At 63.7% G+C, this 20185-nt stretch overlaps 5 protein-coding genes across 15 annotated transcripts; 4 read left to right on the forward strand and 1 right to left on the reverse strand.

Moving 5' to 3' along the window:
• Positions 1-61: 61 nt before the first annotated feature.
• CKS1B (CDC28 protein kinase regulatory subunit 1B) lies at positions 62-6122 on the reverse strand. Of its 2 annotated transcripts, XM_048288702.1 has the most exons (3): positions 860-967; positions 380-507; positions 62-313 (listed from the first exon to the last, which is right to left on the reverse strand). In XM_048288702.1, exons 1-3 carry the CDS (start codon positions 916-918, stop codon positions 261-263), a joined length of 240 nt encoding a protein of 79 aa, XP_048144659.1. In that variant the 5' UTR covers positions 919-967; the 3' UTR covers positions 62-260. The 2 variants fall into 2 exon arrangements, with proteins under 2 accessions (XP_048144659.1, XP_048144658.1); XM_048288701.1 differs by lacking the exons at positions 380-507; positions 860-967 and adding an exon at positions 5571-6122.
• SHC1 (SHC adaptor protein 1) lies at positions 1089-11306 on the forward strand. 8 transcript variants are annotated; one of them, XM_048288694.1, is made up of 14 exons: positions 1157-1174; positions 3200-3283; positions 6839-7000; positions 7234-7304; positions 7611-7674; positions 7935-8054; positions 8486-8539; positions 8664-8715; positions 8900-9026; positions 9124-9292; positions 9468-9528; positions 9649-9810; positions 9896-10158; positions 10401-11306. In XM_048288694.1, the coding sequence occupies exons 2-14, from the start codon at positions 3272-3274 to the stop codon at positions 10527-10529; spliced, it is 1446 nt and encodes a 481-aa protein (XP_048144651.1). In that variant the 5' UTR covers positions 1157-1174; positions 3200-3271; the 3' UTR covers positions 10530-11306. The 8 variants fall into 8 exon arrangements, with proteins under 8 accessions (XP_048144652.1, XP_048144651.1, XP_048144653.1 ...); XM_048288697.1 differs by lacking the exon at positions 1157-1174 and adding an exon at positions 1223-1272; XM_048288695.1 differs by lacking the exon at positions 3200-3283 and having other exon boundaries at positions 1089-1174.
• A 282-nt stretch (positions 11307-11588) lies between these two features.
• PYGO2 (pygopus family PHD finger 2) lies at positions 11589-13534 on the forward strand. 2 transcript variants are annotated; one of them, XM_048288699.1, is made up of 3 exons: positions 11602-11806; positions 11885-11934; positions 12009-13534. In XM_048288699.1, exons 1-3 carry the CDS (start codon positions 11683-11685, stop codon positions 13080-13082), a joined length of 1248 nt encoding a protein of 415 aa, XP_048144656.1. In that variant the 5' UTR covers positions 11602-11682; the 3' UTR covers positions 13083-13534. The 2 variants fall into 2 exon arrangements, with proteins under 2 accessions (XP_048144655.1, XP_048144656.1); XM_048288698.1 differs by having other exon boundaries at positions 11589-11934.
• A 435-nt stretch (positions 13535-13969) lies between these two features.
• On the forward strand, positions 13970-17428 carry PBXIP1 (PBX homeobox interacting protein 1). Its single transcript, XM_048288703.1, has 11 exons — positions 13970-14387; positions 14589-14694; positions 14779-14846; positions 14939-15080; positions 15173-15385; positions 15469-15492; positions 15575-15648; positions 15733-15858; positions 15946-16472; positions 16671-17114; positions 17195-17428. Exons 1-11 carry the CDS (start codon positions 14328-14330, stop codon positions 17250-17252), a joined length of 1842 nt encoding a protein of 613 aa, XP_048144660.1. The 5' UTR covers positions 13970-14327; the 3' UTR covers positions 17253-17428.
• A 764-nt stretch (positions 17429-18192) lies between these two features.
• On the forward strand, positions 18193-19768 carry PMVK (phosphomevalonate kinase). Of its 2 annotated transcripts, none has more exons than XM_048288817.1 (5): positions 18193-18300; positions 18443-18506; positions 18967-19119; positions 19187-19316; positions 19507-19768. In XM_048288817.1, exons 1-5 carry the CDS (start codon positions 18218-18220, stop codon positions 19641-19643), a joined length of 567 nt encoding a protein of 188 aa, XP_048144774.1. In that variant the 5' UTR covers positions 18193-18217; the 3' UTR covers positions 19644-19768. The 2 variants fall into 2 exon arrangements, with proteins under 2 accessions (XP_048144774.1, XP_048144775.1); XM_048288818.1 differs by having other exon boundaries at positions 18988-19119.
• The last annotated feature ends 417 nt before the right edge of the window (positions 19769-20185 follow it).

Here is a 20185-nt window from a genome sequence, read left to right on the forward strand (position 1 = left end):
AGAGGCTCCACGGTACCGGGACCCCACCCTACCCCATCTCCCCACGGCTGCAGACAGACAGTTCCCAAACATCACTTTATTGAAGCTTTGGAGGCCTTGCAACGGGAAGGGCCCCCGGAACCAGGGCCGAGTGGCCAAAACGGCGCCCAGGCAGCATCGAGGGTCAGGGGGTGAAGCCCCCGAGGAATGCCGAGGAGAAGGAGGAGGAAGGTGCTTTCTCAGCGTGGAAGGACTGGGAGCTTCGGCACACCAGGGGCCACTCACTTTTCCGGCTTCTTGGGCAATGGCCGTCGGAAGAGCAGGATGTGGGGCTCTGTGGGGCAAAAGAAGGGGTCAGGCCGGGCCCCCCGGGCGCCACCCGCTCCCCCGCGGGGCTCACCTGGCTCGTGGATCATGTAGTGGACCCAGCCCTGGCTCTGCTGCACCCCCAGGTTCCGCCACTCCGACTCCGACAGGAGGTGGGTCTTGGGCACCAGCTTGGCGATGTCCTTGGGCAGCATCACGTGCCTGCACCCCCCGCACCTCTCAGTCAACACCGAGGCACCCCCCACAGCCCCTCATTTCCCAGGACGGAGGTTACCTACTGGGGAGCAGCTAATGGGACCAGCACCGTGACCCGGTACAGAACCCTTACCGGGACCCCCCTTTCACCCTCTGTTACCGGGACAATTCCCCTCTCGCCTCCCCAGGGAGCCATGACTCGCCCACCACTCCCCTCCCACTAGCGAGCCGTTAGAAGCCTCTCCACCCCACCGCTTTACGTTAGCGAGACATTTCCGTCCCTCGCTCGGGTAACCCTTAACCGAGATCCCTCCATCCCTATCAAACAGACGTTACCGGGACCCCTTCCCCTCCGTACCGGTACTCAAACTCCTCATCGTCGTACTTGTCGGAGTAGTAGATCTGTTTGTGCGCCATGACAGCCCCGCGCTGCCCTCCCGGCGGCCGTTGGCGCCCCCGCCCCCCGCGGCGCTTTCAAACGCCGCCGCCTCGCGCGCCCATTGGGCGGCGCCGCGCCGGGGGCGGGCCGGGCCGGCTGTCCATTGGCCGTTGCGCGCGCGACGCGACCGGGCCGCGGCGCCGCTTCCCGCGGGTCGGGCGCGGCCCGCGATTGGCTGGCGGGGTCACGTGACACGGGCGCAGCGGGGCCACGCCGGAGGGGCGCGGGCCGGAAGTGAGTGGCGGCGGGAGCGGCGGGGGCGGGCAGGGGGCAGAGGGGGCGCGGGAGCGGCGGAGAGCGGCGGGAGGCCCGCGCGTGACCGATGGTGCCCGGTGAGCGCGCGCCGGCCGGGGCGGTGAGGGCGCGCGCGGATGGAGGAGGGGAGACCCGCGCAAGGCCCGGGATCCAAGGCCGGGCCCCGCGGTGCCCCGCGGCCGCAGTGCCGCCGGACTTAGGCCGCATCGCTCGCCGCCGCCGCCGCCTTCCGCGGAACGAGTGGGGACCCTGCCGCAGCCGCCCCCGAGACGCCGCCGCTCCCAGTGCTGCGGGGGCCGGGCCGCCCTTCCCAGCTGCCTCGTTTGCCCAGCGTGGGGGAGCCTAGCCGTGGGGCAGGCCCGAGCCCTCCCGTGTGCAGCCCGACGGGCGCTGGAGGAGCCGGTGCCGCGCTGTGTTAAGGTCTTGGGGTGACCCACCCGACGTGGTGGCTGCTTGTGTGTGCCTGGGGCTCGGGCGTGCATCGCCCCACCCTGTGCTGGTGCGATACACGGGAAGGACACCAGCTCTAGAGGTGCTCCAGGGTCTAGGGCTGGAACGCCGAGCCCCGAGATTGGCGTGACCTCGGGCACCGGCTGGGTTTGGAGGGTTCCTCGGCCTCTGCCGTGCTGGGGTCTGCCCTGCTGCCATCCTGCCTTCTGTGCTTCAGAGTAAGGCAGCGGTGAGTACGTGGAGCAGACCCGACTGTTGTGGACAGGGGTAGCTGTTTCCCCGTGCAGGTCTGTGCCTGCTCTCTCGCAGTGTGTTGTGACCATCTGTCCTTGCTTCTCCCCTTGAATCTCTTCAACGGGGTCACCTGCGCAGTTTGTAGACCATGGACATGGGTTCCAAGGAAATGTAACCTGGGCCCTGCTTGCCACGTTGGCACTGCAGAATTCTGTGGGCAAAGGGCACTTCTTGTTGGTGCTTGCCAGGGCTGCCCTGGTCTCAGACTGTAACAGAGGAGTTGAAGATGCCATCTCTTCCCAGCCAAGCAGGGTGTGAGGATCCATCCACTGCCCTTTGGTGGGGGAATGCCTCAGCTGGGCCACCTCTGGAGCTGTGCAAAGCAGTGTCCCATCCTCGGGAGAAACACAAGTGGGCTTTGGTAAGGCTGAGCACCCTGGTCTGGGTCCAGATGCTCCTTCCCTGCCACCAGCCTTGATGCCCGATGTCCAAAGGGCCCGGTCGCCAGCTCTGCTTGGCAGTGGCGTAGTGCTGCAGGGGTCAGTCTGCTGCCATTGCCAGGTATAGCCCTCCTTATCTTGCTGCCTTCCAAGCTAATGGTGACAGCTGGCACAGGCCACAGATAAGGGTACAGTTGCTGCCAAGCAGTAAATCATGTCTGCTGCCCTGCACTGCTCCACTGGCCTGGCGTCGACTGCCTTGGCTGGACAGTGGGAGTGGGAGTGAGAAGAGCAGCAGCTCTGGAGCTGCTGCTGTTTTGCTTGCCTTGTTTTCCCCTTGCAGAGCTTCCTGCCTCTGCCAGCTCACCCCTTGTAGACTCTTTCCATGACTCCTGTCTTCACTGCTGCCCTGAGAGGAAGGGACACAGCCCTGGGGGCTCTGTATGTAATTTTGCATCAGGGTGCCAGCTGAGGGGGTGGAGGAGGGGGCAGCTCTTCCCCCCTGGGTTGCCTCCACTCTTCCTCCTTGTGTGTGGCTTTCCAGTGCTGGTTTTTGGGCTGTGCAGGGATCGGCTCCGACACTTGTCTTGGGTCACAGAGTGATTCTTGGCCCCCAGTACCATTTGCCAGTGTGGGCAGGGCCAGGCTCAGCCTCATGTTCCTGTCCCAGCGCATCACAGCTCCATCCTCTCGCCAGTGGGAAGAAGGTGGCTTCCAGGTCTCTCTCACCCCCTGTGTCAGCAGCTTGTTGCACGGCAGCCACAGCCCCATCCACCTGTGGACAGCATGGAGGAGCAGGGTCTGCCTCTTGGCACCATGGCCCCCACCTCAGCGGGCTGGGACAGGGCTGGCTAACTCCCTGTTTGTCCCCGAACCGCAGGTCGGAGTGCCAGACGAGAGGGGCTGTGTGTCTCTGCTCCCTGCCCGGGGCCTGCCCTGCCCTCCGCCGGCGATGGAGTATGTGGTAAGGACTTCGGTGGAGGGCTAAGTGGCTTCGGTGGTGGATCCTGCCTGCCTCCTCTGCCTTCCAGGAGGGTTCCAGCCTCTTCCCCAGATCTCCACTGGCATCCCCTAACCCCCTCTTCAGAATGAAGGAGAGGTTGCGTGCAGGAATGCATAAATGTTGTGTGATGCTGCTGTGATGTGTGGGGGAAAAATCAGCTATTGGCTGGATTTGAGTGTTCTCCTTTGCTTCATCCCTGCCCCGGAGGTTCAGCATTGACTGCAGTTGGACAGAGGGGTCTCCTGCCCAGGGCAAGGTTTGTATGTGTGGCTGCCTTGCTGCGATTTCTTGCCAAACCACTGGCATGTTCCAGGCCTTTGACTCAGCTCCCAGTTTTTTTCCTGGGAGGATGTTGGTAATGGGGCCCTGAGCGTCCCCTCTCCGCTTCTCTTCCTTGCCCCAGGCTGTGTGTGAAGTCCCAGTCTCAGGTGCCTGAAAGTAGCCCACGTCCCTGTGTTTCTCTGATCCGTTGTCTTTCTGTGGTGGCAGGGCACATGGAGCTGCTGGGCCAGGACATGCCCCCGAGCTCCTTGGGGACATGTTGTTCCAGCTGCTCTGCTCATACTTTGCTGCAGGGGCAGGAGCTCCTGCCATCTGCCTGGCCAGGGGAAGGGCTGCAGCCTGTGGGATGGAGCTTGGGGCTGCCTGTTCAGGCAGGGTCAGTGTTCTGTGCCTTTGCACACCTCCAGGTTTGCCTTCTGCACTCAGAGCCCACTGGGAGGGAGCTCTGATGCCCTGGGGTGGACGCTGGGGTGGGGGGGCTGTGATGGTAGCACGTCTGGTCTCTGAGGGCTGGGAGCAGCAATGCACCTTGTCACAGGCTGTTGAATGTTGTGGGTGGACTGGCCTTGAAGGTTCTGAGAAAATCAGGAATTACTCTAGCTTATAAAAGCAGAGATGTGTCTGAGCAGGGGCTTCAGCTGGGAGCCCTTTGCTGCCTGGAGGTGATGACTGCTCCAAGCCCTGGAGTGGTGGGAATGGGCCAAGGAGACGCTCCTGCCCCCTTGCAATTCCCTCCTGCTCTTATCCTGGGGAAGCATCAGGGTTCACAGAGCTGCCGTGCCAGGCCCACATCAACCAGTGGCCAGTCCCTCATGGGCAAACCCCACTGTCCTGTGGCCACTTGATGCCGCCCAGCCAGGGCTCCCCTAGCAGCAGGGCTGCACTGGTGCCTCACCGGGCCAGCAGCTTCCTGGCTCCGGGCTTCCTGCTTTTCTTTAGAGGAGTGGTGCTGCGGCCACAGGAAGGTCACAGCGCTGAACAGCCAGGGGCCCCTGGAGGGGACAAGCACTTTGTAGAACATCCAGCACGGACTCTCTGCGCCTCTGGGACCACCACGGCTGACGGGGGGGGGGGGGGGGGGGGGGGGGGGGGGGCTGGCATTCACAGAGCTAGCGTGCATGGCCAAGGAGATGATTCAGTGACGGGCCCACTGTCATGTGCCACAGCCCCTTGCATCATGTAGGTGGCAATTTCCAGCCCTGTTCTGGCTTTCCTTTCCCTGTCCCCCTGGCAGTGTGCCAGGCTTTGTGAAGTGGGGCAGGCAGCTGCCAGTACCAAGCAGCGCTGGGTGAGTGAAGGCTCCAAGCAGGGAGAGCCCTTTCCTTGGCCTGGATTTCCCCAGTTTTGGTTTGGTGGCCAGAGCACCTGGTCGTTGGTAAGGCTCTGGCTCGTGGTGTGTCAGGGGTTGGGTTCTGCCTGAAATCCTTGCCTCATCCCGTAGGTGGTGGAGGGGGGAGAGCTCTTGTCCCTCAGTGGGGCCAAGGCTGTGGAGGGCAGCACAGTCGGGCTGGCCCAAGTTCCTGCTGCATGCAAGTGCATCAAGGATAGGGGAACAGAAGAGACCTGCCCCTGAGCCCCCTGATCTACAGGTGGGAGCTTTGCCCAGCTCCCCGAGGTTGAAGGGGCCAATTTTTGCCCCGGCACATTCTCGCCGCCCGCTTCCGCTAGCTCCGCCTGTGACCTTGATTTTTCTGCTCCAGATAAGCGCTGCGTCCCCACCCCTCGCCGGGAGCCCCTCCTGCGCTGTGCCTCAGCCCCAGCGCAGCCCCCGCCGCGGGCAGAGCCTGCCCTGCCGCCTGTGAGTCAGCACAGCTCTTCCGATCAGCCGCAGCCCCTTCATCTCTTCTCCCGGGAGAAACAGCTGGGATGCGGGAAGCAGCAGTGATTAGCTGCAGCCTCTCCCACTGGCTCCCCACCATGGCTGGGGGTTCGTGCTGAGCCCTGCCTCGCCCAACGCACAGCCTACCTGTATCCTGCTCCTGGCCATCCTCCTCTTTCTCCCACCAGCCCTCCAGGCAAGATCTGTGCTCTCAAAGGACTGCATGTCCCTGTATTCCAGGAAGCTGCGAGCAGCGGTGTCATCTCGGCATCGCTGCTCCCCCCGGCAGAGCCCAGCGAGCCAACAGCAGCTGCTCACCGCCGGCACGTGGGTTGCATGGTGCTGGCTGCCACAGAAGGACCTTGTTCCCTCCTGGACATTGCTCGGAGCAGGGCTGGGATGGGCTTGGATGCACTCTGTGTCTGCCTTGTCTCCGGGCTTTAAATATTCATGCTTTTGATTTTCTCTTAGCGGGCAGCGGCACAGGGGCTGGAGTGAGCTGTGGGGCGGAGGGTGGCCGTGCTGAACCCAGCAGCAGGGCAGAGGGAGCTGGATCTGGCCCTGGATGAAGACAATGGGATTTGTTGCTGGCCTGGTGTTGGAGTGGCAAGGGGCTTGAGGACCTCCAGGCTGGGGACAGAGCATTCTGAGCTCCCCTCCCTGTGCCAGCGGCTCCCCAGGGTGTCGCTGCAGCCCCATTTCCTCCCTGCTGTGGTGTGCTGCTCTCAGTCTGAACGGATCTGCACATCCTTGCTGACGCCGATCACGATTGATAGGCTGTACCTGCCGGTGCCGGGCAGTCCCTGGACCCGCTGCCCAGCGTCCCAGGCCCAGCTCTCCCTGCCAGCCATGCCGGGCTGGCGTGGACCTAGCACAGAGCTCAGCCAAGGCTTCTGCTTGGGGGCAGCTTCCCGGTGGCTGCAGGCACTCGGACTCTCGGTGGGGTCCCTGTGAGGCCCAGCTGGCTGCATTCACCACTCTGGACAGGGCGGCAGTGGCCCTTCTCACCTGTCTCCAGCATGGATCTCCTGCAAAAGAGCAAATACAGCCACCTGCGGAACGAGTCTGTCTCCTCTCTGGAGGAGGCCATAGGGGGTCTGGGAGTCCCGCCCTCCCCAGTGGAGTCCCTTGCAAGCATGCGGTCTCTGCCTGATTCCCTGTCCTCCTCCTCCCTCAGCCATGCTGCACCTCTTGGGGAGCTCTCGCCTGAGTTGGAGGAGAGCCCTACCACCCTCTGCTCCTTCTTCCCCAAAATGGCCAACCTGAAGCTCTCCAATCCCGCCAACCTGCTCAGCTTGCGGGGCTCTTCAGCCAGCAGCAGCCCAGGGGAACCTGGTCCCCCTGGGATGCCAGCACTGGTGCCAGGGGGTGCTGCCAGCCCTGGCTCAGCGAGACCTGTCACTGTCTGTTCCCAGGATATGAACAAGCTGAGCTGTGGGAAGAAGACGCGGGTGGAAGGTGGCCAGCTGGGGGGTGATGAATGGACCCGCCATGGCAGCTTTGTCAATAAGCCCACCCGTGGCTGGCTGCATCCCGATGACAAGGTCATGGGCTCCGGTGTCTCCTACCATGTCCGGGTGAGTGCTGGGGAGTGGGGGAGAGTGGGAGGGGTCACTGGGGGGGTTTGGGGACCTCCTGGTGGTAGGATGCACCATGCTCTTTGGGGGAGGGGGAGGGCAGGGCAATGGGCAGTGGGATTCCCAGGGAAGTTACTGCTGCAGAGCTGGGGTGCTTGAGGCCCCAGCCCCCTCCCTTGCTGCATGGGGGCAAACCCCATGGCTGGCCAAGCTCACCTTGCTCTCTTGCACAGTACATGGGCTGTGTGGAAGTGCTTCAGTCCATGAGGGCTCTGGATTTCAACACCAGGACACAGGTCACCAGGTGAGCTCTGCCTTTCCCCAGGGGCTGCTCCTTTTGGGGAGGGGTGAGGAAGTTGTCTGAGCCCTACGCAAGCCCCTGGTAGCACGTGGGGCTTTCACTGGGGGCCATGGGCTGCTGCAGCCCATCAAATACTAATACCAGACCACTTTGCCCACCCAAAGAGCCCCAGCTAGTACTGCCTGAGAGCTTCCCCTTTGTCACCCTGTCTCTCCTGTGCTGATCCCCATGTCCTCAGTCCTGTGGCTGGGGGGGTCTTGGGGCAAGGCAGGCACTGTGAGGACTGACATCTCACTTTACTCCCTGCAGGGAGGCCATTGGGCTGGTATGTGAGGCTGTGCCTGGTGCCAAGGGAGCTGTGAGGAGAAGGAAGGTGAGGCCAGGCTGGGGAGCTGCTGGGGGATCATGCATGGCTGATTTGGGCACAGGGCCAAGGATCAGATCCCAGCCCAGCTGGCAGTGCCATGCTGGTCAGCCCAGGGCTCTGATCTCCTAACTAAGGCTTGGGCCAGGGCCAGTGGTGAAGACAAGGTGCCCATCTCTGCTGTGGAAGCAGTGGGATGTGCTCTGTCCTCCTGCTCCTGGGCTGTCTGGTCTGGGGAGCCCCTTCTCCACACTACCATTTGCCCCTAGCCCTGCAGCCGCTCCCTGAACTCCATCCTGGGCAAGAGCAACCTGAAGTTTGCAGGCATGCCCATCACCCTGACCATCTCTACCAGCAGCCTCAACCTCATGGCTTCAGACTGCAAGCAGGTGAGAGTGGGGAGGGGTTGGACTGGCTTTGGACACGCAGGTGCATCCTCATGTACCTCACCCCAGGTCTCACTGGGGCAGGGGATGCCCCCAGCCTCCCCAGGGAATGTCTGGGTGGGCTGTGTGATGAGTGCCCACCTCCCCACAGTCCCTGGAGCTGAAGAGGTGGGAGGAATATCCCTTGTGCTTTGTGGGCTCTCTCCTGGAGATGGTGAGACCCAAGTTCCCTTGCCTGGGGCCAGATCTCCTGGTTTTGACCCCACTTCTGGTGATGTCCCAGTCCTTTTCCTGGTGGTCTGTGGCTCATAACCAGGGCTTTGGAGGATTTTGAGCCCCCATGGTGGGTCAGCCCTGGGAGGAGCGGGATGTGCCACCCCTGGGTGGGTAACAAGAAATTCCTGGCTGTGTCCAACAAGCTCTCCACTTCGCAGATCATCGCCAACCACCACATGCAGTCTATATCCTTCGCCTCAGGGGGAGACCCGGTGAGTATGCAAGGTCCCCATCCACGCCGTGTGTAGGGGACTGGTGCCTCTCCTGCCCTCTCCCAAGGTGTCAGGCCCAGTGCTCCCCAGCAGCCCTGTCTCACTGCTGCTGTCTCACCCACAGGACACAGCCGAATACGTTGCCTATGTTGCCAAAGATCCCGTCAATCAGAGAGGTGAGGGTGCTGCAAGGGTCCTCAGTGCCAGAGCCCCACTTTGGAGGTGTTTAGGATCAGCTCAGTGTAGGGCGGGAAACTGGGCGACCTGTAAGAAAGCTCTGGGGTGTACAGGGCAGGCTCAGGGGTGAAGAACCTTCTAGTGCTGGAGTTCCACAATTCCATCCCTCTTTTTTCTACCCAGCCTGCCATATCCTGGAGTGTCCTGAAGGCTTGGCACAGGATGTCATCAGCACCATCGGGCAGGCCTTCGAGCTGCGCTTCAAGCAGTACCTGAAGAATCCCCCAAAGCTGGTGACCCCCCACGACAGGTCAGGGCAGGGTTGTGTGAGGAGGAGGAAGGTGGTTTTGGAGAGGGGATGCAGCCATGGCTGCTGTCACAGGCTTATCTGTGCTGTGCTCTCCCAGGATGGCAGGGTTTGATGGCTCTGCCTGGGACGAAGAAGAGGAGGAACCAGCCCCGGATCACCAGTACTACAATGACTTCCCTGGCAAGGAACCTCCCATTGGGGGGGTTGTGGACATGCGGCTGCAGGATGGGGCTGCTCAGACCCCAAATCACTTGGGTGCCACACTGGTGAGGCTCGGGGCATGTCCTTTTGGGGAGGCACCATCTTGTGAGGGAGATGTAGGGACCCCAACTGGGCCATGGGTTCTGCTGAAGGTTATTCATGTCTCCCCGGCGTCTCTAACAGCCTGGGGTGTGGGGAGCAGGAAAGGGGGTGGGGGCTCATCACTGCCTCTCCCTGCAGCCTGTCGGCCAGTCATCCGGTGGGGAGTATGACGCCCAGAAGCAGCATACTCCTGCCCAAGGTAATGTGATGGGTGTGGCCAGTCTCCATCCTCTTTCACGGACCCTGAGTGCTCTGATGGTGGGCACTGGTGGGGGGACAAGGTGGGCTGAAGCCCTGCTGACCACAGTGTTCCTGGTAGCAGCGAGAGAAAAATACGCAGCTCCAGCAGGCACACCTGGCCGCACGGACCTGTTTGATGACCCATCTTACGTCAATGTGCAGAACATAGACAAGACACGCCAAGCTTCAGCTGCCGGTGCCACAGCCAACGGCAGCACACAGAGGGACCTTTTCGACATGAGTGAGTGCAACAGTGGCTGCAGCCAGGGCAGGGGGTAGGTGGCTGTGGGCTCGGTCATGGTCCCTCTGCTCTTCTCTCCCTGCAGAGCCCTTCGAAGATGCCCTGCGTGTGCCCCCATCTGTGCCTGTGGGGCTGCCCCCCGCCCAGGTGGTGGCCTCCATGGAGGAGCAGCTGAGACGGGAGCCCTGGTACCATGGGAAGATGAACCGCAAGGAGGCTGAGAAGCTGCTGAAGGTGAACGGAGACTTTCTGGTTCGGGAAAGCACCACCACCCCGGGCCAGTACGTGCTGACTGGCTTGCAGGGTGGGCAGCCCAAGCACTTGCTGCTCGTCGATCCCGAGGGAGTGGTGAGTCTTTTTAGGGACCTGGGGGGTCCTAGGGGTTACAAGAGCTACTAGAGCATTGGGGTTGTGCGCTGGTCATCAGGGGACAACTCTGGGCTGGCTTTGAGGATGGAGAGGGCCTGGTGGAGCATGGGTGTGAGACGGCAACCACAGGTCTGTGCCTAGCCCATGCCATGGAGGGTGGTGGCTCTGGCCTTACGTGGGCACTGACAGCCTCCTGAAGCACCCCTTTTCTGGCCCCCCAGGTGCGGACAAAAGATCATCGCTTTGAGAGCGTCAGCCACCTCATCAGCTACCACATGGACAATCACCTGCCCATCATCTCGGCTGGCAGTGAGATGTGCCTGCAGCAGCCAGTGGAGAGGAGATTGTGAGCGCCTGGGGGCCCCAGTGCACAGCACCCCCAATGCGCAGCCCTCGGCCCTGTTCAATGCCCCAGGGAGCCCTCAGACTCTTCTACAAGCTCCACCCAGCACTGAGCTCGGACTTGGCTGAGAACAGGGCCTCTCTCCTTTCACCACATGGAGCTGGTGGCCATGGGGGGCTCAGGCTGTGAGTGCCTGCAGGGTGGGGAACTGTTCTTGCAAAGCCCCTAACCCTCAGCTCCAGCCTTTGCAGAGCAGCTCAGCTCCTACCAAAACCCAGCCCTGCTGTCGTGCCACAGCCATTCTTGTGCTCACCAGCACGGGCTCAGGACTGGCAGGGCTAAACCCCCCTGAGCCAGAGACAGCCTGTCCTTATCTCTGGGCCGAGGAGGGGGCCAGTGGGGGGGCTCTGCTCCCCCAGGCACGAGGCCCTCGACTGTACCGGATCACTTTACGTGTTAACTGTGCCTTGACCCCGCAGGTCCCACACTCTTATGCAAGGGCAGGGGCTGGGGACAGAGCCTCCCCCATGCTCCCAGCACCCTGTACCCCATCCGTGACACGCTTGTGCTCCAGGACACGCGCCACCACGTCCGCTTCCTCCCTGCCCGCCCGGCTGAGGCCTGGGCAATTCTGGCAGCCCCGGAGGGCTGGCGGGAGGACCCCCCTGCATGCACAGTGTAACTCCCCCCAAGCCAAAGCGTAGCCCCGCCCGTCGCAGCCCCAGGCCCCCGGCCCCGCTATACCAAAGGAACTGGCGGTTGTATTAAAGTCGGTATTTCTCTAGGCCCTGGCTGGTGTGAGAGCTGGGACGGGTCACTGGGGGTGGGGTGGGCGGTTGTATTAGAGGTGGTATTTCTCTAGGCCCTGGCCGGTGTGAGCCGTGCTCGCTGTGGGCTCCGCCCTGTGCTCCCCTTCGTCCTTTTCCCGTGCCCTCCCCAGGCCCGCCTCCGTGGTTTGTCCCGTCTGTTCCCTTCACGCATCCTCCCCCCCCCCTTCCATTGCGCTGCACTTGGTTTGGTCCGGCCGAGGGGTGGGGTGGGAGTCTGCGGTGATTGACATGTCTCGCGCGCTTGGCCCCGCCCCCTGCGCGGTGTGATTGGCCCCGCGCGGGTTCCGGTTCCGGTCGGGCCATGGCGGCGACGCGCGCGCTGTGAGGGCTATGGCTGCCCCGCACGCAGAGAAGCTGGAGGGACCCGTCCCGGCCCCGCCGCCCCCGCCGGGGCCCCCGCACCCCGCGGGCAGCACTGCCGCCGGCGGGCCCGGCCGGAAGCAGGGGAAGGCAGGTGAGCGCGGGTGGACCGGGACCGGGGTGGGTGGGGGTCGCCCGGGCCCTGCTGACGCGGCCTCGCTTGTCCCCGCAGGGCTGCAGATGAAGAGCCCCGAAAAGAAGCGGCGCAAGTCCAACACGCAGGTAGGGCCGGGCGAGGGGCGGCGCGGGGGCCAGGGGGGGCCACGGCAACCCTGACCGTCACCTTCTCCCCGCAGGGCCCTGCCTATTCGCATCTCTCGGAGTTCGCCCCGCCGCCCACTCCTATGGTGGACCACCTGGTGGCCTCCAATCCCTTCGAGGATGATTTCGGAGCCCCCAAGGTGGGGGCGGCCCCTGCCCCCTTCCTGGGCAGCCCCGTCCCCTTCGGCGGTTTCCGCGTGCAGGGGGGGATGTCGCCGCAGGTGCCCCCCGGTTACGGCGGGGGTCCCCAGCCCCTGCGGAGGCAGCCCCCGCCTTTCGCCCCCGGGCAGATGGGCCCGGCCTTTAGCATTCCCCCCCAGAATCCCAACTACGTGCAGCCGGGGGGCTTGACCTTCGCCGGGCAGCCCTTCAGCCAGCCCCTCGGACAGAACTTCAGCCCCCCTATGGGGCAGCTCATGCAGGGGCCTGTTGCGGGCTTCGGGCCCATGATGTCCCCCACTATGGGGCAGCCCCCCCGGGGGGACATGGGCCCCGGGCCAGCCCTCAACCCCCCCGGGGGGCCAGCAGTGGCTCAGCGCTTCAGCCAGCCCAGCAACCTCTTTGGACAATCGCCCATGCAGCGCCCCGGGCAGAACATGCCACCCCTGCCCCCCACCGCCAGTCCCTTCCCTGGGGCGGATCCCAGCTTCCCTGCTAGCAGCGAAGAAGGGGGCAAGAACCCTCCCCCCAGCACCTTCGCCCAGGAGCAGCACTCGGGCTCCCCCGCCACCGTCAACGGGGCACAGCCTGGCTTTGCCCCCAACAGCGCTGGCCGCAGTGCCAGCACTCCGGAGACCAACAGCCTCCCACTTCCGCCCCCCGGCAAGGCCACCAGCACCTCAGGGCACCAGCCACCACCGGGGCTTGTGTACCCCTGCGGGGCCTGTCGCAACGAGGTGAACGATGACCAGGACGCCATCCTGTGTGAGGCCTCCTGCCAGAAGTGGTTCCACCGAGAGTGCACGGGGATGACCGAGAATGCCTATGGGCTGCTCACCACTGAGGCCTCTGCCGTCTGGGCCTGCGATTTCTGCCTCAAGACAAAAGAGATCCAGTCGGTCTACATCCGGGAGGGCATGGGACAGCTGGTGACCGCCAACGACGGCTGAGCCACCATTCAGCCGCCATGTACAGCTTCCCCCACTGATTTAGGACCAAACCCCCATTTTTTGTAGCTGTTGCCCCCACACCAGCCAGAGAGGCACTGCCATGCACTGGCTGTGGCTGCTCGCCAGGCACTGCCTGCCACCGGGACCCACCGGGGGATCTGGGACGGTGCTGGCCATGCCTTTGCCAGGCCCCAGTGCAGCGGCTTTGGGAGGGCTGAGGCTTCCTGGTGCTCCGCAGTGCTGCCCCCAGTTAGGTCACTGCCCTTGCAGGGGGCACCTCCTGGGCTGTGCAGCGGTCCTGGTGCCTCCTTCCACATTCACGGGGCAGTCCCGGTGCCCCCTGCTCCGGTGCTCGGAATGGTCCCGGTACCCGCTCCCCACCCCAGCTCCGTCCGTTTTAGCCAATCGTTAATGGAAATTTTTGTACCGTCGTTATAAAACTCTTAAACGCGCGTCTCGGTGTCTGTCCGAGGAAGGTGTGCGGGGGTGTCGGTGGTGTCCGGTCCCGGGGGGGGCGCGGGGTGGGGTGCTCGGTACCGGCGGGGCCGCGCGCGCTCCCCCCGCCCCCCGCGCGCCTCCCTGCGACGCTCCGCGGCCGCCGCGGGCTGCGATTGGCTGCTCGCGTCACGTGCGCGCCCCGTCCCGAGGGCGGCGGCGGCCCCGGGGAAAGTTCCCGGCGGGACGCGGCGGCGCAGGTACCGCCCGGGGCCGCGGGGAGGCGCTGCCCCCGCCGGGCCGGACCTGGCCCCGGGACGGGGCGGGGGGCGCGGGCGCGGGCGCGGCTCGGAGGAGGCCGTGGGGAGGGGAGAGGAGCGGGTTGTCACCGGCGGGGCCGTCACTCCCAGGCCGGCTCTGGGTCCCGGGTGGGTGGGGGGGGAAGAGGGAGGCTGGGGCTGCCCGAGACCCCCTTCCGGTGCTGCCGTTTTGCTGTGGGGCGGTGGGATCCGGACCGGGGGCCCCTGGTTTCCCCACGCCAGGCCCCGCGTCACCCGTCCACCTGCCGGGAGGCATCACCGGCTAAAAATACCCAGCGGCGGCAGCTGGTGTCAGTGGGAGTGGAGCCGCAGAGCCGGTGCACCGGGACGGCTCCCTGAAAGCCCCCCAGCCTGTGGCTGGGGGGGAACTGGCTGGCAGCAGCACCATGGCTCTCCCGGTCATATCCAGCTGGCACTGGGAGCTGGGTCATGTCCTGCTGTCCGTGCGTCCGTTGGTCTGTCTCCTTGCAGGTAGCACTGGACTGTCCCTATGGCGGAGAAATTGGAGCCCCGAGATTCAGAGAGCAGCTGGGTGCTGGCGGGCAGCGAGGTGAGGGCTGGCAACCCCTAGAGCAGACCCTCACTACTTGAGATCTCCAGGACAACATCCCAGAACTGGGGCCCCTAGGGCAGCCCCCCAGAGCTGGAGACCCCTGGGCAGACCCTCCAGAGCCTACCTGGGGCTGCAGGCAGAGTGGGGCACATGGAGGTCAGGGCTAAGGGTGTCTCCATATGTCCTCACTTCCCCTAGGGTCTGCCCATTGACACGGTGGGTCCAGAGCAGGACTCAACCTCCCACGGGTCTGAGGATGAGGAACCGGAGGAGGAGGATGAAGGCACCCAGGACACAGTCACAGGCAGGCAGCCACTCTGGGTATGGGGCAAGCCTGGTGTCACCTTCCTGTGCCACTGTCTCATCCCCATGCTCTGCCTCTCCCCAGCCACGGCCACCAATGGCATCACTACCTTCCCCAGCTGGACTTTGTGCCCCGAGGGCAGCAGGCAGGGGGTGAGTCAGAACCGGGGCGCTGGGGCTGAGCTGGGACTGGTGGGCTGCTCCCCCTACAGGGACACCCCATGTGCTAGTGCCTGTGTCTGCAGGACCCAGAGGAGCGTGAGGACTCCAGAGTGTCAGCAGTGCCTGCCCTGGATGGCTCTGCAGTGCCCAGCATGTTGGAGGGCAACAAGCAGGAGCCAAATGCTGAGGCTGAGCCACAACCCTGCCCTGACACCCCCCAAGCAGGTCAGGGCCTCACAGGGGACTGGCCTGGGGGAATCTGTGCTGGCAGTGTTTAGGTGCAGACCCTCCCTGGAGGTCCCCCCGTTTCCCCCTAGGGCCAACAATGGAAGACGTGTGCTGCACCAGCAGTGACAATGACACGGAGGGGCTGCGGTGGCGGCAGGGCCACAAGCCCCATCCTGGGCCCCCCACAGTCACACCTTCCCCACACCGGGGAACATCAGACGCTGGTGAGGATGGGCTCAATATGAGCAAGTACCTGCTGGGAGCCTTGGCGTTGGTCGCTGTGGGGCTGCTGATCATCACTGGTAAGTGGGGGGTCTCAGTGGCTGAGGCCCCAGGGACAGGATGAGGTCCAGACATCCCCCTCATTGTCCCCTCCTCTCCCCAGGTGGTATCTACGACATGGCAGAGGGTGAGTACAGGGGACTAGCCCACCCGGGCAGGGGGACGTCTTGCAGCAGCCTGGACATTCGGACCCATGTCCTCCTCTGCAGGTCCTGTGGAGAGTGTGGGGAGCTGGGACTTGGCTGCTGGGGAGCAGGAGTTGCTGCTGTCTGTAGACAGCAATGTAAGGAGGGGTCTCGAGCAGGGCTGAGTGAGGGCAGAGGGTGTCTTCAATGTCCCCAGGGCTTCCAACCTTCCTGTCCTCCAGGACTCACAGCAGAAGGCCCCTCTGCCAGATGCTGGGGGCTCCCAGAGTGTGCAGTCCATGAGCCAACTCCTGGACAAGTTGGCCAAAGAGAATCAGGAGATCCGGCTCATGCAGGCAGAGCTGCAGGTTGGTGCCCGGTGCCATGTCCCAGTGCTGTGTCCCGGTGCTGCTCTCCCACTGCCACCTCTTTCACAGCCCCCACCCCTGCCCCAGGCCCACAAGGAAGATCTGCGGACCCTGCTGCACAGGAGCGAGGGTGAGGCGGCAGCAGCCGGGGCGCAGCAGCAGAGTCTGGCCGCAGAGAATGCACAGCTGCGCGCGGCGCTGGAGCGGGAGGTCACTGCGCTGCGGGAGGCCCAGGCTGAGCTGCGGCGCCTGCAGGCCACAGGGGCACCGGGCAGCCCCAGGGAGCCAGCAGCAGAGCAGCCACGTGCCACAGGCACGTCCGTGCGTGGCAAAGCTGCGGCACGGTGGCATGGCAGTCTGGATTCATTGCGGCAAGAGCTAGCAGACACCCTGGACCGTGCACGGGGCTCTGGGGATTTCAAGGGGCTTCTGGAGGAACTAAGCATCCTGGAGCAGCACCTGGCCCAGGTGCTGGAGGCAGAGGGGTTGGGGTCCTTCCCATCACCCTGGAAGAAGCCGTTCAAGGTGGAGAAGGAGAGTAGGTGGCACAAACAGCATGGTGCCAGGGGGTACCCCCACGAGCAGGAGAGGAGAGAGCATGGCAAACCCCACGAGCAGGAGAGGAAAGAGCATGGCAAGCCCCACGAGCAGGAGAGGAAAGAGCATGGCAAACCCCACGAGCAGGAGAGGAGAGAGCATGGCAAACCCCACGAGCAGGAGAGGAGAGAGCATGGCAAACCCCACGAGCAGGAGAGGAGAGAGCATGGCAAACCCCACGAGCAGGAGAGGAGAGAGCATGGCAAACCCCACAGGAAGGATCCCCGAACCCCCCATGAGCACAAGCCAGGCAAAGCCTGGGGGAAGCTGTCTCACAGCCACCCCCAGCATGGTTCCCATGAGTTGCCCTGGCTCAGGCGGTACCGGGCACCACAGGGCTGCTTTGGGGTGACTGACTGTGCCCACAAGGAGGGCCAGGAAGTGCTCAGGGCTGCACTGGAGCCGGTGCAGAAGGTGCAGTTCCTGCAGCTGCTGGAGAGCTTCATGGGGCAGCTGGGCTTGGGGAGGCACTTCAAGAGGCTGGCACCACAGCTTGATGGAGCCTTTAGGGCTGACGGTGTCTTTGCCCACGACCGTCTGCGGTTTGTCGATTTTGTGGATGATGTGGAGGATCTGCTTGAGGAGGTGGCGTGGCAGGAGTGGGGCGACAAGGAGGCGGTTGATGGCTTCGAGGAGTACATGCTGCAGCACTACAGTGGGTGAGCTGGGGCGGGTGGTGCCGGGGGTCCCCAGGGATTCCCTCCCCCTGCACCCCTTCACGCCTCCCCTTCTCTTGCAGCACCTCCAGGAACATGTGGAGACAAAGAGCCCAGAGGCAGCATGGCATGGGTGGGTAGAGCCGGGGGGGCAGTGTTATAGTGTGCCAGCACCCCCACGCAAGGGCTCCCCGCGTGCTGTTTGTGGGCATCTGGGGGCTACCATCGCACCCTGTAGGGCCAAGTAGGGCCACTTTCCCAACCAAAGGCACTGTGTGATGCTGCACTGCCACCATGAATAAAGTCACCGCTGGGCAGAGCTGTGTGGATGTGGGGAAAAGGGGGGTGCTGGGGGTGGGGGGAAGGGAGGGTGCTGGGGGAAGAGAGCTGGGGAAATGGGGGTTCAGAGGAGGAATAGGGAGTGTAAGGGGAGAGCAGAGGGAAACGAAGTGCTGTAGGCAAAGGTGCTGAGAGGGAAGGAAGGAGTGCAGGGAGGAGGAAGGGCTGTTGGGGGAGAGGGGGTGCAGATGAAAAGGGGGGACAGAGAGGAATGTGGTGTAGTAGAGGGGAAGGGGGTTGCTGGGGGAGAAGAAAGGGTATTGGGGGTGCTGGGGGAAAATGAGGATTTAGAGGAGGAACAGTGAAGGGGAAAAGGGAGTGCTGGAGGAAGTGAGGGGCAGCTGAGAAAGTGGGGTGCAGAGGGGGCATAGGGAGTGTTGAGGAGGAAGGGTGCTCGGAGAGGAAAGGGGGTACTGGGGGAAATGGATGCTGGGAGAAAGCGGGGTGCAGAAGAGGCATAGGGGTTGTTGGGGGGAGAGTGCTGGGGAAATGGGGATGCTGGGAGGAAAGGGGGTGTTGGGGGGAGCAGGATGCTGGGGAGAGGGAGCTTCAGAGGAGAATGGGGGGTGTAAGGAGGAACTGGGAGGGAGGGGGACAGAGGGTTGCCTGGGGTGCAGGATCCTGGGGGGGGCCCGGGCTCGCCGTGTCCCGGCGGGGACGCGCGGCGCCCTCGCTGCGGTGCCGGCTCTGCCCTGCAGGGGGCGCCGCGAGGCGGGCGCGCCGCCGGGGGCGGGGCCAGCGGGGCGGGGCCATGGGGCGGAGGGCCGATGGCGGCGCCGCGCGCGGTGCTGCTGCTGAGCGGGAAGAGGAAATCGGGCAAGGATTTCGTGGCCGAGGAGCTGCGGAGCCGGTACCGGGCGGGGCGCGGCTGAGGCCGGGGGTGTGCGCGGGGAGGGCGCGGGCTGCGGGGATGGCACCGGAGGACGGGGAGGCCGGGACTTGGCCGAGTGGAGCCGGTGCCAGTGCCCGTCCCGCTTACCCCTCTCCCGCAGGCTGGGCCCCGACGTCTGCACCGTCCTGCGCCTCTCCGGGCCCCTCAAGGAGCAGTACGCCAAGGTACCGCGGCCGCGCCGACCTGTGCTAGGACATTTTGTGCCGGGCTCTGCTGTCCCACGCTCGTGCTGTACCACACCGAGCCGTGCCGTGCCACGCTGAGTTGTGCCAGGGCATGTGCTTTGCTGTTCTGTGCCTTCCCGTGCTCATGCCACGCTACACCATGCCACACAGTGTTGAGCTGTGCCCTGCCCTGCCGCACTGTGCTGTGCTGTCTGATGCTTTGCCATCCTGTGCTGAGCTGTGCCATGCTGCACCACACCAAGCCGTGTCAGGACATGCTGCGCCGAGTTGTGCCATCCCCTGATCGTGCTGTACCACATCGTGCCAAGCTGTTGCACACTGTGCTGTACTGAGCCATGCCATTCTGCCGTGCTGTGCTGAGGCACGGCTTGTCACAACAGCCATGGCTGTGCCATGGTCATTGGCCCAGGCCATGCCTGCTGACCCCCCTTCCCCACAGGAGCATGGTCTTGACTTCCAGCGTCTCCTGGATGCCAGCGCCTACAAGGAGATGTTCCGCCAGGACATGATCCGCTGGGGCGAGGAGAAGCGCCACACTGACCCTGGCTTCTTTTGCCGGGCAGCAGTGGAGGGGGCACTGCAGCCAGTGTGGGTGAGTTTTGGGGGGTGCACAGGGGCTCTGGGGGCAGAGGACAGGTGCTGATGGAGCCCCTGCGCAGGTGGTGAGTGACACACGGCGCCTCTCGGATGTGGAGTGGTTCCGGGATGTCTATGGGGATGTGGTGCAGACTGTGCGGGTGGTGGCTACTGAGGAGACGAGGAAGAGGAGGAACTGGGTCTTTGTCACTGGTGAGCAAGTGAAGGGCAGCTTCCCCAAGTGTGACACCAAAACTGGGGTTGCCCCATGGGCACAGCCTCCACTACCAAAGTGAGAGGCTTTGGATCAAGCCCCCCAGCTCTGGAGGGTGAGGCCATAGTGGGGGTACAGATGGACAGATCCTGACCATCCTTGGGGCCTCCCTGGACTCTGTGCTGCTAGGGGTGGACGATGCTGAATCTGAGTGCGGCCTGGACCAGGGAGTGGCCTTTGATTGGGTGATCACCAATGACGGGGATAAGGTGGCCCTGGGCGAGCAGCTGGAGATGCTGTTGCAGTCACTCCACAGGAGCCTATAGCTCCACATCTCTCTACTGGAGCTTGGGGACCACATAATTCCCCCCCCCAGCCCCTCAGCATCTCCCCCTCCACCTCCTGCTAATGCTTCCTGTTCTGGAATAAAGCTCTGACACTGAGAACTGCTGCCACGCTGGGCCTGTGTCTCATTTCTGGGGAAGGGACACACAGGTGATGCTGCCCCACCCTCACCATGGGCTTCCCAGCTTTTGGGAGGCAGAAGTGCAGTTCAATACCTTCTGTCCAAGCAGGGAGTCCACCAGCTGGATTTTTCATGGTGTCCTTTAACAGTGTTTCTACCAGCCAATTCTCTACAGATTATCTGCTTCCCAAACTCCTGCACTCATATCTGCTCCTCTCCTGCAACAGCTGGGCACGGGGGGGTGGGGGTGGTGGTTCTTGGGTGGGCTGGGGGTTTTGAGGGGGGATTATATATACATATATATATATACATATATATATATATATATGTATCCCGTACTCTGGGTCTACCATTAGCCTGACCCCGACCTTGGGGACATCGTGAGACACACACCCCCAACAC

This window comes from Corvus hawaiiensis, chromosome 29 (genome assembly GCF_020740725.1).
Source record: "Corvus hawaiiensis isolate bCorHaw1 chromosome 29, bCorHaw1.pri.cur, whole genome shotgun sequence".
NCBI classification, from domain to species: Eukaryota; Metazoa; Chordata; class Aves; order Passeriformes; family Corvidae; genus Corvus; species Corvus hawaiiensis.

Coding starts and splice junctions, on each gene's coding strand:
- CKS1B (XM_048288701.1), bottom strand. CDS start 6,122: ATGGGGCTGCAGCGACACCCTGGGGAGCCGCTGGCACAGGGAGGGGAG. Junction 314..5,570: donor TGGCCAGGAGCAGGATACAG/GTAGGCTGTGCG, acceptor TTTGCCCCACAG/AGCCCCACATCCTGCTCTTC.
- SHC1 (XM_048288690.1), top strand. CDS start 6,443: ATGGATCTCCTGCAAAAGAGCAAATACAGCCACCTGCGGAACGAGTCT. Junction 7,305..7,610: donor ACCAGGACACAGGTCACCAG/GTGAGCTCTGCC, acceptor TACTCCCTGCAG/GGAGGCCATTGGGCTGGTAT. Junction 8,540..8,663: donor TCGCCTCAGGGGGAGACCCG/GTGAGTATGCAA, acceptor TCTCACCCACAG/GACACAGCCGAATACGTTGC.
- PYGO2 (XM_048288698.1), top strand. CDS start 11,683: ATGGCTGCCCCGCACGCAGAGAAGCTGGAGGGACCCGTCCCGGCCCCG. Junction 11,935..12,008: donor GGCGCAAGTCCAACACGCAG/GTAGGGCCGGGC, acceptor TTCTCCCCGCAG/GGCCCTGCCTATTCGCATCT.
- PBXIP1 (XM_048288703.1), top strand. CDS start 14,328: ATGGCGGAGAAATTGGAGCCCCGAGATTCAGAGAGCAGCTGGGTGCTG. Junction 15,081..15,172: donor CCCTGACACCCCCCAAGCAG/GTCAGGGCCTCA, acceptor GTTTCCCCCTAG/GGCCAACAATGGAAGACGTG. Junction 16,473..16,670: donor GAGCATGGCAAACCCCACGA/GCAGGAGAGGAA, acceptor CAAACCCCACAG/GAAGGATCCCCGAACCCCCC.
- PMVK (XM_048288817.1), top strand. CDS start 18,218: ATGGCGGCGCCGCGCGCGGTGCTGCTGCTGAGCGGGAAGAGGAAATCG. Junction 18,301..18,442: donor GCCGAGGAGCTGCGGAGCCG/GTACCGGGCGGG, acceptor CCTCTCCCGCAG/GCTGGGCCCCGACGTCTGCA. Junction 19,120..19,186: donor GGGCACTGCAGCCAGTGTGG/GTGAGTTTTGGG, acceptor GCCCCTGCGCAG/GTGGTGAGTGACACACGGCG.